The following is a 13698-nucleotide window of genomic DNA, read 5'->3' as shown; positions in this document are numbered from 1 at the left end:
GTTCTGCTGTGGTGACCCCTAACCGGGATAATCCAAAAGGAGATGATGATGATCACGGAAATCTAGTCAGTTGTCAGTAAACATTTCAGACCCCCTTGCTCTAAAAAGTAGTCAGATTTGGTGTCTCACAACTGACTGAACTATATAATTTCAGAAGAGCTGCAAAAGGCAAATCGCTGCCTATAGATTTGTTAGTGTGCTCAATTTTATAATTAAACAAATTAAAACATTTTGCTGGCTAAAAATGAATGTGCTTACCAGTCTATGCTGCACTGCAACGTAACACATCCTTGTTTTTCATTAAAAATGTTTTGAATTGTTAACTTATTTGAAAAAAAAAATCAGCTTTACCCATTTATATCTTTTTTTCTGACCTCAGCAAAACAGTCACATGATATAACATTATAGCCAGAAACCAAGTGGAAACAAACGCAGAATCTACTGCCTGCCCATTTTCATACTGAAATTCCTTCTGAAACATGGGATTTAACAGGGAAAACATGCAGGAGCCTTCATGAACTGGGATAGAGAAATAGGTGTAAATGAAAAAACTGAAAGATGCCAAACACTTGCTGAGCATTAAACATCAATGCAATATTATAAGGAGCAAAACAAATGGGATGGTGTTAAGAACTTTGAAGGACTGACATTTCCTCTGAGGCTGCAGGTAGTGAATTTATTGTTACTGACTGCTGATACATGCATTTTTCTTTTATCCCAATAATACAGCTTTTAAAATATGTTTTGGCCACTACTGGTTTTATCATAGTTATATAATGGCTCCTAAAATGCAAAAGGGAAAAAAATACCATGCAAAAATGGCCATTCTAGGCAGCTAATTCATCCTTATTATGTAACTTTTGTCCCGCCATTGTTGTGTTGCAGAGGAATAAAGTCCTAACTATGGCCCAGTCAACCCATGTCACATTAGCAGATTGGGCATTAGAGGTGCTGGCAGCATACCTCTCAACTGTCCAGATTTTCGTAGAATGTTCAGATGTTTGCCTCATATTTTTGGCCTGTTCTTCAGAAAATTTGACGTTTTTGGGCAGTTCACCGAGAACTGACGTTACTAAATAATGACAGACATCTGAGTTTGAGTTCATATCCTTCAGAAAATGCATGCTAACATGAAAGCTGTTATTCTTGAAACTTTGTTAGTTTATAAGAGGAGCAATTAAAATCTGTTCCTATTTTTGGGCCGTTATCCTTCAAATATTTTAGGCTTTGTCCTGATTTCTTGTGCTGAGTGGTTGAGAGGTATAGCTGGCAGGGAGGGATGGGGGACTCCATCGGGGGGGGGGGTGTTCATTGAAGACATTCCATGAGATAAGATGTAGTCCACAGTGATCCTCGGATATTGTCAATGAATGTAGGGATGGGGGAGACAAGGAAATAAGATCAGTCATAATAATCTCCCCATCATCTACAGAAACAGTTGCTGGCATTACTCTTCAGGATGCCCTAAAAATCTATGCTGCCCCCAGCTCACTCAGAGAACTCCAGGGCAAGAAGGAGGAGCAAGCAAACCTGGCAATGGATGGGGGTACTTGGACAGCTGGAATGAATGAAGCAGGAAGAAGGGGGGTGGCAGTATGTAACTTCTGTCCCAGCCAGTTATAATCAGAGTTCCACCATGATGAAAAACATAATTACTAACACTAAGTAAAACTGTACAGATTTACACTGTGTGCAGCTGAGATGTATTAGCACAACACAAAGATGTACAAACAATGACTCAGAAACAAAATTTAGATGCTGTTTTTAAAGGGAAATGCACCACAGGGAAAAAAATAAAAATGTTTGCCTTAGATCCTTCATAAATATTTGCAGTGTGATCTGAACATTTTTTTTCAGCTTGGCTGTATCTTGCATGCAGCTTTGAAGTATGCTGTTAGAAGATGTATCAAAGAGAAACATCCTTAAGCTGAGCTTTTGTCAGGTAAATAGCAGAATAATTGAAACAAACAGGTTAATAACATCTACAGTTGTCTTAAGTGCTAGCATCCAGTAGAAAAACTGAAGGACAGTAGAAAAGATGACTGCCTGTACTGACTGACGATTACCATACCATAAGCCACCTCAGATCTCCGTCAGGGTATCACCTTACTCGCACCATTCTTCTTTCTCTGACCTCTTCAACTAACAAATATATTAAGTCAAAGTCTTTACCGACAAAAAATTACAATAAAACCTAAGCTAAAATGTAAATGGCTCTACACTTTTATACAAAATAATTCCACCCAGAAAATCAGTGGGGACATTCACCCTTGCCCCAGCCCCTCCAAACAACAACCCAGCCAACACAACTACAAATGCTTCCATAACTACTTCACCATCTATATCCGACTCCAGACTCCTGCTGCTAAACATGAATGCTGGAACTATATGTAAAAAAATCCAAGACACACATGCATAACTAGCTACTTACTCTGCTGATATCTTAATTACTTGTGAACCCTGGTTAAAGAAACATCTGTTAGATAATATACTGACGCTCAATAGGAAAAAACAAATGTGCTGCTGGTGTTGCTATTATCTATAAAACTGGTTAGAAATATCCCCCACTCCCGCTACAGATCCCAAAATTTAACAATGTGAAACTCCTCATATTACCTCTTAAAATCAATAATAGAAAGTCTCTCTGTATCTAAGTTGTATATATTCCCCCTGGCAACAGCATTGCAATAAAGACGATCTCCCTTGCTGGATATTTACCATATTCAACAAGAAACTATTATGCTAGGTGACCTCAGCATGGACTGGCTACCAATCAACAGCCACATTCCTTCAGAATTGATTAATGAATGTCTGGTTATAAATTATGTTTTTGGATTGCCTATAGCTAATCAGCTCTACCACTAAAATCAGTAAAGCATCCAACAGACACACCACTTTAGATTAGATCCTTTCCAACAACCCAAACCCAATTAAAACATTTGGATGTCTGCCAGATACAATAAGCGACCACCTTCCTATCTATGTAGTCAGAAGTTACAATACCCAATCCGAAAACATAATTTATAACTAGACATGTTAATACATTTAACAGACATCTTTATCAATACTCTTACCCAATATAACTGTAACATATTAAAAAACATTCCACTTAATGCCACTATCTCATACCTTAATGAAACCTTTTTTAAATATTCTTAACAGTTGAGCACCTTTATGAACCAAAAGGGTCAAATCAAACCCTGCACCATGGCTAATTAAAGAAACTAAAAAAAAATCATGCTTCAGAGGGATAAAGCATGTAAAGATTGGATTAAAAACAGAATTGCAAAATACATTTCATACATTTAGGCATCTCCAAAATCACACTAATGACCACATTAAAACGGATAAATAAACCTATTATACCAACCTCTAATTTAAACACCAAAAAACGCAAGACTTTTTATATGTCATAACTAAACAAATTAGTTCTTCCTGATCAAACCACAATACCTTCTTCTTTTACTTACACCTATTGCCATCCTATCCTCTCTGTCAAAAAGGCTAGAAAAGTGACTCTGCTTGCAAATTATGCTCTACGTTAACTCTAACAAGATTCTGTCTAAAACCCAGAGTGGTTTTAGACCTCACCACAGTTCTGCCACTACTTCCCTCAACTGTGGCAGTGTTGTAAACCAACAAAGCAATGATGGCAACCTGATATTTTCACTAATCTTAGATTTAACAAAAGCATCTGACACTGTGGCCCATCAACATTTTCCTGCTGAACTTTTTACTGTCAGCCTTACCTAATCCTCTTTCGTGATTCTATATTTATCTGACTGACAGGCAGCAAACAGTCAAACGGAAACAAAAATCTCTTCTCCTGCCTACCAGTCACTGTTGGCATTCAACAAGAATCAATATTAGACCCCTTCTTTTTCAACATTTGTACAAACATTCTATGTACTGAACCCACCTCGCCAACACAGTTCCAGATTCTGATGACTCAACCCTTACATGGGAAGTCCCATCCAATTACTACATCAGGACAGCAACCAAAATGCTTTCACTCGTATTGAAACTTGGCTAAAAGATCAAAATTTACTTTTCAGGCTTAAAAAAAAAAAAAAGAAAGAAAATTATTCTTTTCACTCCTAAACAGTACAAAAATGAAAAACAATCTTTTGAAATATCATCCAACAACACAAAAACTGAAACCGTAACCCAGACAAAACTTCAGGGCATCCTGACTGACAATAATCTTAAAATTAACCAACACATATTGGAAGCTATTAAAAACACAGCAGAAACTCCACTTCCACTATTACTGTTGTGTATAGGAGCTAGCAAGTTAGGCTGGTGCACGGCAAGAGCACTTGTTAGACCCAAAATCAGCAAAAAGGCCAGCACCAAGGAAGGTTCAAAAGTAGTTTAATAAAACTGAAACTAGACCGGTTTCAGCAGCAAGGCTTTCATCAGTAGTATAGTCATAGGACTATACTACTGATGAAAGCCTTGCTGCTGAAACCGGTCTAGTTTCAGTTTTATTAAACTACTTTTGAACCTTCCTTGGTGCTGGCCTTTTTGCTGATTTTAGAACTAAGCACTACCTGACAAGACATAGACTAGCATCTACCTACCTTCCTCCATACTTAGTATATGCCTCGCTGTTCTTACAAACCTAAATACTACACTTAAATCTAATAAAGAAGGCAATTTTGCTGCTACCCTTACATGTAAGACTCAGTGTAAAGCCCTGAAATGACTAAACTGGCATAATCTACTTAGCTATTTAACACACTCAACTTATTATGGTGCACGCTGATATGTTCAGCAGAAAAATGTCCAGCACTAGAAGTTACCCTGCAGCACTCTCCAGGAAGAGACCTTCGCTCTATTAATAAACTCTCAGCAATCATAACAAAGTCTAATAACTCACCAGGTGACTCACTGTAACCTCATTACGTATCTCAACAATGGAGCATAATCCCAACATACCTAAAACAGACCAGGAAGCATTCCACCTTCAAATCCTTACTAAATTAACAATTAAGCCACATGTGATTGTATATGTGCACCTCGCCTGGGTAACTCGGTTTTCAGCACATATCCCCTATCCTTTTACCCCTTTCTATACAGCAACATTTTCTACCAGTCCTTCTAAATTACCTTCCTTTCTTAAATCATAATATGCATTTCAATTTCTTGCTGACCTTCCCAAGTTGTCTGTCTCCTTCAGATACTTTCCAGCACTTTCTTATAACCAGGATCAATGTCACTAAGTACACTAGTAATCTTACCTCTCTGTCCTTGACTCATGAGCTACACAACACCTCTCTTGTGCATTCTAGCTTTAACTATTATGTACCTACCTGCAAATGTTTCACACTCCTTACTTCAATTTTATTTATTCCTAACATCTCTTCACTAACCCTCCTTACCCATGTCTTATAAGTCATATATAATGTCTGCTTGTCACATATATTGCACATGAAGTGTTTGCATACTAAATGTTTTATTCGTAGAATTTAATATCATGTATAATGTCACCACACCAGAAATGCCTGTTTTATGTTTGTGTATTATAACTAAGGAATGATCGCTGCTTATCTCTAGATGTGTTAAGAACTTTGTAATATACCTTTGTAAATAATTTGTTCTGTCATGAGTATCTATAATGTGTCTCCTGGAGCTTTTTTCCATGGGACTGTGCTGAAAATGGGCTTTGCCAAGTCGGACTTTCTGGGTCAAGAAAGACAAATAAATAAATAAATAAATACATAAGGAAAAGAAGGGATTGTAGAGCAGTTGATGGTAATGCAACATGCCTGGAAATAAACATAACAGTCGGGACAGGAAGGTAGGTGATCTAGCTTTATGAAGATGAAAAGAAACATATATAGCCAAGTCAATGGGTGTAGAGATTCTAGCCCAGACTGAAATGCAAATAATCCATATTTGAGTATTGGATTTTACCCCTGAGTCAGTGGTTAGGAGAGGTAGAACTGAGATTCTGAAGTCTGTCTTTCCTATCTCGGTAAGATTATCCCGTCCATCATCCTCAGGTGCAGACTGAATATACATCAACACTGAATAGTGCAACTAGCACATGTAAGACAGCAGTGAATTGCAGAGGCAATGAAGGAGACTGTGTTGTCTATATTTCATATTCTCTACATAATGCAGTTAAAGGATTAAGACTGAACTATAAAAATCTCAATTAGGTGCTTTACATTAGCAGCACAGGCAGAACTCCAGTTCCTTTACATATAATGAAGGCTTGGGAAGATGACAAACCACTTCTTCTTTTCCAAAATAATTCCTAAAACTGGCAAAGTATTTGAGAAGGAGTTTGTGCCAAATCAGTTGAAAGGATAGTACATAAGCACAAAACGCCCTGTAGAAAGCTGTGGAACCAGTAAACTGTATATAAAATCTGAAGTATTTTAATCTGTAAAGAATCATACAATGCAACACAATAATCTTTTCAAATCTTTTTTTTTTTTCACATTTCTCTGCAGGAATGTTTCAAGTTAACAACTATACTAACACCAGGAGACCTGTCAAACGAATAGCAAATGCAAGCCAAGGGACTACAGTGTAAGCAAAAGTATACTTTTCAAGAAAAATCATACTTTGAGAAAAAAAATCACCAATTAACAATAATGGTAACATAGTAGTATATTAACAGTTACTTGTTTGCCCTGTTATATAGCAGTCTGTCTTTTCAAAGGAAGAAGACATTGGTTGAACATGCTCCCTCCCTTTTTCATTATTGTAGCACAGGCCTTCGCACTTCCATACAATTCAGAACTTGCAGGAAACAAGTTAGATTCATTGTGTTTATTCTCATAAGCAGCACCGCAGCTCTAATACACTTTGGAATTGTTGGGTTTCCACAATAGACTATATAACGATACCAGTTTTTTCAGAGAAACGTGTTTGATCTGTCATTACTTTCCCCCTAGTGTATTGGACAGTAATATTTCATGGTCCTTGAGCTTTAAAGATGACTACTTTACTTTTCACTATGCTCATCATCTCCATAGTAACCTACAACTTCACAATCCTCTCCATAGTAACTTATGACTTCACAGCTTCCTATTGTTGCTCGATGTTACTCCTGCCATTTGTCAGTGTTTGGTTCTGCCTGACTTTATTCCGATAACAATGTACAAGATACCAGATAACTATTTCTGTTCCATGACTCTATTTGACTTTAAATGTTTTAATACTGAAAGTAATCTCTACCTTGTTTATGGCTTTAAATTTTCTAATTCTGTAATCAAGTTCTTATCCAGAGTATTAAATGGTGGTACTTCTGCTTGGGGAAAGTCGCAAGTAAGAAACACAAACAAAAACTCAATACCTCAGCAGCCGATCGTCTATATAATTATATGATGATGTTCCATTTGAAGTAAAGAAGGAGGGAAAGTGCTTGTGTTAATTCCTGACAGGTGCTTTGTATTTTAAGTTTTTTTGTACTATTAGTGACTTTTGTCGATGGTCATTTTTAAACTGTAAGTTGAATGATCCTCTCTTTCTAATTTCAGGTCTTTTTTGCATTTTATGTAAAATGTGCTGCTGTCCCTCAAAGTTTGTGTTTTGAATGTTATATCGAAGCAGCATCACAGAAGCTGCTATTGTAGCATTTCTGGAATGGTGAGGGCAGCTTCTACTGGGTGGTCTGCGTCTGTTTTAGGAGATACCCTAATGTAGATCATATTCAAACATACTTGAATGGCCAAGGATTGGGCCAGGAGAGGCTGTCACATACAGTGGAAGCATTCTGGAGCTGCATATTAATATAACTGTTTGGAGTTTTGCAGTGATTACTTTTTTATTTAGAAATGGATTTTTTTTTCCTCGCATCATTACACTGTTCATTTTGATGACAGCATGATTGATGAGAAGGAAGTAGTTCAGTCTAGTGAGTAGTGCATTCCTTTGCTGCAACAGCTGTCTGTTATTTAAGGCAGAATTAAGGATTCTTCCTTTCTGTCATAAATAAAAGTATACAGGTCTTTGTATATTACTGTGTAGTTCAGGACTGGCTGTCTTCCATTTACAAACCTCAGAATCATTTCAAATACTGGTCAAGGCCTCTCCTCCTCATTACAGAACTGCTTAGATTGAAAACAGGCCAAAGAGGTAAACAATTACAGTCTGAATCTTTCATAAGCAGATGAGCGTATTTCCTCTCTCCAGTTTCCTCTACAGCCATATCTTTATTCTTTTCACTGTACGTTACTAACTTAGCATTGTGGTTTCCCACTAACTGATTAAACGTAGCCACAGTAGGACCCGCACAGCTCAGTAGACTGTGCGCACAATGGATAAAATCCACAAGGCTGCAAATGACTTCCTTATAGGTTTACAGGTAAGTGCTAAGCTAGCTGCCTTTGTGGGCCATTTTAAGCCTAGCCAGTTTCCGTCAAAGGTGAGAATTAAACCCTGTACCCTGTGCATCTGAGATAAACACTTTAACTATCACTATATCCCCAACCCAAAAAAAATCTATTGAAATTCCCTGACCTAGAATCAAACTCAGGCACTGGGTGAGAGTGCCAAATCTTAATCACTAGACCACCGGGAAGCACTTTTAAATTATTTCCAAGAAAAACAGAAGTTTAATTTTTTTCTACACTGTAGTAGAGACATATATAAATGCTAGGACACCTGGAAAACATGCAATTCTGTCTTTGCAAATTACATCACTATGGGGGCAAGCCCTTCACATATGCAAACTTGGGAGGGTGTGAATGTCCACATTGATGCTGGCAAGATTTTAAACTGTCATTTTCCCTAAAATTAAAAATTTAAGAAAAACTAACAGCACAACAGCCATTAACAACTAAATAACTAAAAAATGTCTTCTACTCTACAGCCCGTTGAAAGCAAAATCTGCCGATTCATTTCTAAATACCCATCCAGGAATACCACTGCACCAACCTCTCCAAATCTAAATGGCTTCCAGTTTCCAGTGTTGAGCTACACCTAGGGTTTCTTCTTTTCTTTTCTTTTTTAATTTCTTTATTAAATTATCACTTAAGACATAGACAAAAATACCATAATATACCAGCTCCATACAAAATAATAGCTAGCGATAACGCTTAGACCTTAAATTGGTACACGACTTTATGCATCACATCCCTATCCATAAGTTAGAAGCCCTACACAAAATAATAGCTAACAGTAACTTATTCTATACTATACCATACTGTACCAGACCCATACATCAAACCAGGTTTATATGCAAAGTCATGGAAAGACTTATGGAATTAATCAATCAGGTCATAGGGAACCTCCAAACACAAGACCAATCTCAGTTTGGATTCATCAAAGGTAGGTCATGCTTACTCAACCTGGCAGATTTTTTTTGAAAATGTCACCAAAGCAATGGATAAAGGCAAATTGGCGCAGACAGCATTCCTCAATCTGGCCAAAGCTTTTGACACAATTCCCCACTCGGGCATAGTAGAAAAGATAAGTAAACTGAGAATAAACCCCTACGTAACCCATTGGATTGCCAACTGGCTCACAGGTTGGATGCTGATTATCAAAATAAAGCAAGTTACCACCACAAGGAGGCCAGTCCCCCCAATGTTCTGTGCTGGGACCTCTCCTGTTTGGCATTTACTTGTCTGAAGTAAAAGCCAATAACAAAGGGCTCTGCATGACTACGTTTGCAGATAATTGATTTACCACATGACTTAGCCATACTGCAGGACGATTTTTCTCAAATAAATAAATGTTGTCAAAATCATGGTCTGAAACTAAATGCCAAAATGCTTTATTGCATCTTTTGGAAAGTTATCTACCTCTGAGAACTACCTCACTGACTGTCTTGAGTTGACCCAGTTCCTCTGGATTTGGGAGCTTATATAGACAGTGACCTAATTTTTGACCACATGTGAATTGTAAGAAAATTCTTCTATAGTGTACAGCTTATAAACAAAGGGATTGTGTCTAGATCTAGGGATATTTTTGTCCCCCTTTACTCAGCTCTCATTAAGCCGATCATTGAATATAATGACCACTCTGACATGTATCTGTCCAGACACATGCAGCAATTGGAATGCTCACAGAGGTACTATGCTAAGAGGATACAAGACCTAAACAAGATGTCCTACATTGACTGCCTGGAAGCCCTGTCACTTTACTGGATATCCTGCAGACTTTTAAGAGGTGATCTGTATCTGGCTCACAAGCCATTGTTTGACCTATCACTGATGGGTTTATTGCACGGCAAGTCAAATGGCATCAGAAATACTCAATCTAGGGATCTAAACACTGCAACATCAACGGAAGAGTCTAGAAGGGCAGGTGCAGACTCCCCATCCACGGAAAACAACGTTTATCCGTGGCCAGTTTCAAGCAAAACTTAGGTCTATAGATGGGAAACAGAATAACCTACTGTAACTCACGTGGTAACACTTGGGTGGCTTAAATAGTAGTGACGGTCTCAAACGCACTTGTAGAACGTTCTTTAGTAATTAGGTCACGTTAACAATGCTAACTGGTGGCTTCAAAACCAGTGCAGACTAGTAAGGAAGTTGCAGGGTTACCAACCCTTAGCAGTATCTTATAAACTTTGTAAATAATGCCACAAACTCCAGTCTTAGTTCAAAAATTACTTACATTAAAAAACAAAAACATAAACACGGTTTAGCTGTTTCTTCCCAAACCTTGGAATTCTTGAGAACCATTGCTTATAAGTTAGAAACTTCATTAAATGTTAAAATAAGTTACCAAATGACCAATCATCAGTCACAATCAATTAAGCAGTAGAAGTTAAAGAAATATACAAGTTTAAGTGGTTTTAAGACATCAAAAAATCATTGTACCTAAACTTCATACAAAAACAACTTGGTGTGTATATGCATATTAAAAACCTATGGAAACTGTGTGAATAAATAAAAAAATATTCAAAGACTAATTGTAAGGTTAAAAAATTTAAAAAGTGCTAAAATATAAGGTGTGGAAATACCAATAAATATGTGCCTTGTAAAAGACTAGGAGGTTCACTGAGCTGGCTGGTATTACAGTTTAACTGCTCTGGTTTTTAGAATGGAGTAATAGATGTGTATTAATTTAAACCAGGGAGTATTGCAGCATTGAGTCTTATTTGCCCTTTTAATACTCTCTTCTCTAATTCTGTTTCCCATGCACCACCCCGAGAGAGAAAGGAACAGTTTCCAAGATACAAACTGAAATCCAGTGTAGGTAGGGCATAATAAGGTATGCTTGAATGATGCACTGTTGGTATTTCTCTTGTTGATAGCATACAAATGTTCGTAGATTCTTTTTCTTAACTGTCTTTCAGTTTTACCTATGTAGAAATTCCCGCAACCATCAGAGATAGCAAGATAAACCACCCCCTTAAATGTACAATTTCCGTCACCTAAAAAGATTTCTGTAGTAGGGTCCCCTACCTCGACCTTGTTCTTGTTTAAAATGATTGCATGCACCACAACTCTTTGTGCCACGTCCTCTGTGCCTTGAAAGGTACTTTTTAGGCTTTTCCAATAAGTTTCAAGTTCTTCCCTGTTTTAAAGACAAATTTAAATGCATCACCTAAAAATGACAAATCTCCAAGTTACCTCTAAATATATACCAGTTTTAGCTACTATCTTTAATTGAATGTGACCCATAAGGTAATGGCATAGAACTGATGTAGCTGCTGTTTTGGGAATAATTTGGCGGGGGAATAGAGATAACAGTCCTAACAAGGGTTTCTATTTGTTCCGCCAGCCAATAATAGTTTCATTGCCTAACTTTTTCAAACGGTCTTGCGGGTAATCTCTTTCTGTAAACATACAGGTCAGCTTGTTTACCTCCACTTTGAAGTTCACCAAATCTCTTGCGGGTAATCTCTTTCTGTAAACATACAGGTCAGCTTGTTTACCTCCACTTTGAAGTTCACCAAATCTGAGCACATCCTAGCATCTCTGACCAGTTGCCCCTTGAAAATGTTTCTTTTAATGTGCCTTGGGTGGCAACTGTTGCACTCTAAACAGCTATTTGATAATGTTGGTTTCCTGAAAATAGTGGATCCAAAACATTCCTTGTCCAAATCTTTGAAAAAGTGTGATGTCAAGATAATTAATTTTGTGGTCAGAGTGTGTGTGGGTGAATTTGAGAAAAGTTATTGTGTTTTTAATGTAAGTACAAAAGTCTTCTCTAAATGTCCCTTGGCCTTTTCAGAGAATAAATATGTCATCCAAAAAATGAAGGTAAACAAACCATTCGTCATTGTACTCAGTGTTAAAGACAAAAGTACATTCCCAGGTTTAAATAATGAGGTTAGTGTACATGGGGGCACAACTTGCACCCATGGCTACTCCCCTTAGTTGTCTGAAAAACTCCCCCTTAAAGGTAATAAAATTATTATGAAATATAATATTCATAACTTCCATTGTAAAGTTTATCATTGCATTGTCCAGATTGAATACCTGCATGAAAATATTCCAGACCTTCCTTGTGGGGTACTGAGGTGAAAAGATCAATCACATCTGTTGAAAATACTCATGATTAACTTTAGTAGGGAAATCCCACCAGTATCTTAGAATATGTTTAACTGGGTGCAAGGAATTTTTCAAAATCAGAGCAACAAATACCCCTAATGGGTATGTGATAAAATTATGTGCATCCACTTTGTGCATTTTGGGTATTCCAAAGACCATGGGAGTAACTGGATGTTTATTAATGCGAAACTAGTAGAAACTCATCATTAATGGCCCCCTGCATCAAAAAATCCTCTAAGTATTCCGTTTTCTTGTAGGCTATGTTTATTTCATTTCTGGATGTTATTTTGTATCTATCATTGTCATACAATAAATTACATATGCTGCTAATGTAAGACATCCTGCCCACTACTGCCACACCACCACCCTTGTCTGGTTTCATAAATCTCAGTGACTTGTTTCTGAGTATGTTCATAGGCAGTCTTTCTTAGTTAGATTGTAGTACCCATTCTTATGGTTTGTAACTAGTCTATGTATTTCACTGCTTCAAAAATAGCAACAGCAGGGTGGAGGGGTGGGTTGAATGTACTTTTCCTCGTAAGTCTCATTTCTGAGGTATTTAAAGAATTACCAAGCCCAGTCCCTAGGTTCTTAAACATAACTTAGAAGTTGAGTTTCCTTGTGTTGATGTTCAACTCTACTAGTGTGTCCGCTATATCAGTCTTAAAGGATGGCACAAATTTAAAACCTTTTTTGAAAAGTGAAAAAAAGGTTTTGTTAATGTTAAGGTGTGTGTGGTTGGAAATGGTAAAACTATGGTAGGAGAAAACCTTACCACAGTGTATAACAGAAATGCCTTCACTGTACTGTGAAGCTAGGATATTACTCAGTGGTCCAACTCTGTTTAATTGTCCCTTTTCAAGTTTGTCCCCCTCCCGCTGTTTCTCTGTCCCCTCTGACTCTGGGGTTATTCTAAAAAATATTCCTGTCTGCACTGATCCTTTCAGATCGTCTTTACAACTAGGAACTAGGCTTAGCAATTCTTGAAATACACCAGAAATGAGACTTAACAGGAAAAGTACAGTATATAATTTATTATACAACAATAAAATATACAAAATAACATCTAGAAACTAAATAAATATTACCTCCAAGAAAATTGAATACTTGTTAGAGGATTCTTTGGAGACACTTGACCTTTAAACCAAATACCCTATTAATGGCAGACTTTAAGCACCCCGCTATAGACTGGGAGACATACACTGCCTCATACTCGTAGGCACAACCC

At 37.3% G+C, this 13698-nt stretch overlaps 1 protein-coding gene across 1 annotated transcript in view; it reads left to right on the top strand.

The window, feature by feature from the left end:
* Positions 1 to 13698, top strand: part of LOC122815196 — a 249413-nt gene that overhangs the window by 110278 nt on the left and 125437 nt on the right. The window contains exon 10 of the mRNA XM_044087489.1: positions 6465 to 6543. Within this exon, the coding sequence (XP_043943424.1) occupies positions 6465 to 6543 (79 nt within the window). The remainder of the gene's footprint in view (positions 1 to 6464; positions 6544 to 13698) is intronic.

Source organism: Protopterus annectens, chromosome 11.part0 (genome assembly GCF_019279795.1).
Source record: "Protopterus annectens isolate FY-2018-M chromosome 11.part0, PAN1.0, whole genome shotgun sequence".
Lineage (NCBI taxonomy): Eukaryota > Metazoa > Chordata > Ceratodontiformes > Protopteridae > Protopterus > Protopterus annectens.
The sequence above is the reverse complement of the archived record's forward strand: the minus strand, read 5'-3'. Positions and strand labels throughout refer to the sequence as shown.